This window comes from Montipora capricornis, chromosome 8 (genome assembly GCF_036669925.1).
Source record: "Montipora capricornis isolate CH-2021 chromosome 8, ASM3666992v2, whole genome shotgun sequence".
In the NCBI taxonomy this organism is placed as follows: Eukaryota; Metazoa; Cnidaria; class Anthozoa; order Scleractinia; family Acroporidae; genus Montipora; species Montipora capricornis.
The window spans coordinates 39,112,521-39,114,865 of NC_090890.1; the positions used below are offsets into that span (position 1 = coordinate 39,112,521).

At 41.0% G+C, this 2,345-nt stretch overlaps 1 protein-coding gene across 1 annotated transcript in view; it reads left to right on the plus strand.

The window, feature by feature from the left end:
• LOC138059662 (E3 ubiquitin-protein ligase TRIM71-like) overlaps positions 1-2,345 on the plus strand; it is a 2,844-nt gene extending 499 nt beyond the window's left edge. The window contains exon 1 of the mRNA XM_068905273.1: positions 1-2,345. This exon is cut by the window's left edge and continues 499 nt beyond it. Coding sequence (XP_068761374.1) covers positions 1-1,724 — 1,724 coding nt within the window. The 3' untranslated portion in view covers positions 1,725-2,345.

Consider the following 2,345-nt stretch of genomic DNA (forward strand, 5'->3'; position numbering starts at 1 on the left):
ACTACGAGGGTCTTCTCAAGAGACAGTCCTTTTGTTCGCAGCAGTATCATGAACGAGAGATAACGAGGTTTTATTGCGTCGACTGCGAGTGCTGTGTTTGTCACACCTGTGTAATTACGGAACACAAGAACCATGCTATTGATCCGCTTGACAAAGCAGCCGATGGCGAGAAGGGTAAACTCGCGGCAGCAGTCGAGTCTATGAAAGAAAAGAGCAAACTTTGCAGTGATGTGATTCGTCAGTTTGAGCAAATAGCTGTTGATTTGGAAACTAACACTAAGACCGCTAAACGCCAAGTTTCCCAAACAGCCGACCAAATGATCGCCAAAATTCGAGAACTCGAGCGGGAGGCCATTATCGAACTCGACGAGACACGCGCATCGAGACTGGAGCAATTAAACGAAGCGAAGAATCAGCTTCCGTCTTTGTTGAGACAAATAAATCAAGCCATAGATTTTGCGAGCAACTTGGTTCAAAGGAGTTCTAGCTCAGATATCATGCAAGGCAAAGACACCTTGGAAAAGAGATTTAATAATCTTGACAAGTCTGAAGTGCCAACGCTTACGGTTGGTTCATATGTAAAGTTTGTGTCAGCAAGTGAGGCAGAGAAATTGACCCTGGGTATTATTGCAACCCATGAGTTAACTATCAAAGGTCTCACTCAAGATTTTCAAGCTGGCGTTGAAGCAGAGTTTGTTATCTGCCCTAATCTCACGTGCGAAGTGGGAGAATTGTTGCAACTTGAAGTTCTTGTAGAACCCACTGAACAAGTGGGAAGTTTTATTACACACAAAAACGAAGATAAAACTTTCTCGGCGAGATTTGTACCTAAAGTTGCAGGTGCATACAACATTTCAGTGGCTGTAAAAGAGGACAAACTCCACAAGAATCCATTTTCAATCCAAGTAAAAGAACGACGGCTTGAAGTTGTGGGTGAGGATTTGAAAGGACAAACTCTTCACTATCCTTTCGGGACTGCTGTGAACAGTAAAGGACTAATCGCTGTAAGTGATTACAAGATACACTGTATCCTGATGTTTGATAAAGAAGGAAAGTATTTGAGAAAATTTGGACGCAAAGGGGAGGAAGCTGGTCAGCTTAATGCTCCTGCAGGTTTAACATTTGTTGATGACGACAACATTCTGGTAGCCGAAGAACTGAATCACCGCATTCAAAAATTTAATGTACAGACAGGCAATGCTGTGAAGTCGTTTGGAAGTAAAGGGTCAAGAGATGGCGAGTTTGAAAATCCATTAAACGTTTGCATAGATGATGAAGGACGTGTTGCTGTTGGCGACTTTTGCAACAACAGAATTCAGGTTTTTACAAAGGACGGTGAGTTCTCTTTCAGAATCTCAGAACCAGCAATCTATCCCGCTGGATGCATTTTCCATGACAACATGTTTATTGTTTCTGATTCTTTCAACCACTGTTTGAAAGTCTTTGACCGCTCAGGCAAATTTCTTCGCAAGATTGGTGAAGAGGGCAACGGTGACGGACAACTAAATTTCCCACAGGGCCTGTGTACTGAGAAATGCGGCAATCATCGCAACATCCTCGTTTGCGATTACTTGAACAATCGAATTGTCCAGTTTTCAGTTGAAGGCTTTTTTACCGGAAAAAGTGCTTGTAAGCTGACAGGACCCTGTAATATTGCAACAACACCGGATGGTCGGATTTTAGTTACCGATTCCAAAGCTAAAACGGTATTCATCTTGAAATAGAATAAACTAATAGCGATTAATTGACATCACCATGCAGAATTTAAGAATTTGCTTTCAGTCTTGAAATTTTTTACTGTGTTCCGTCAAAATGATGTTCAGTTGTAACAAGTCTTCAGGAAAGATCTTACCTGCATGTATAGCCTGGCCAAGTCAGTGTGGGTTTGTCGTCATTAAAGCACTCTCACAGGTCACTTTTCGAAACTATGTTAGTGGAGTCCTGAAAATGTCTTGGAAAGTTTGTTTGAAGAGTGCATTAAAATAAGCTTAAATGAAGAACCTTGCCCTTAAAACCAATTTTTTTACCGACGTTAGACTTTCGACGGAAACTTGTTAATATACTATGCGCTGGTACGAAAGCTGCGTGCTTATATCTTTTAATCAATGGCAGTATTGTGTCAAGTCTGTTTCTGAGTTCCCTTTTTTTTGCCAGGTTTCTATCCATGAACGCATAATAACCTCCTGTAATCAAAAGACCAACAGTCTATTTCATCACTGAAAGCGTTATTTATTTGATTTACATGCAGTCCCCTCTATTATTAAGTCACTTGAGCTGAACAATCGTAACCTCGCATGAGAACTGATTGGTGTTGTGATTGTATTTTGTAAAATAAAAACGCCCTC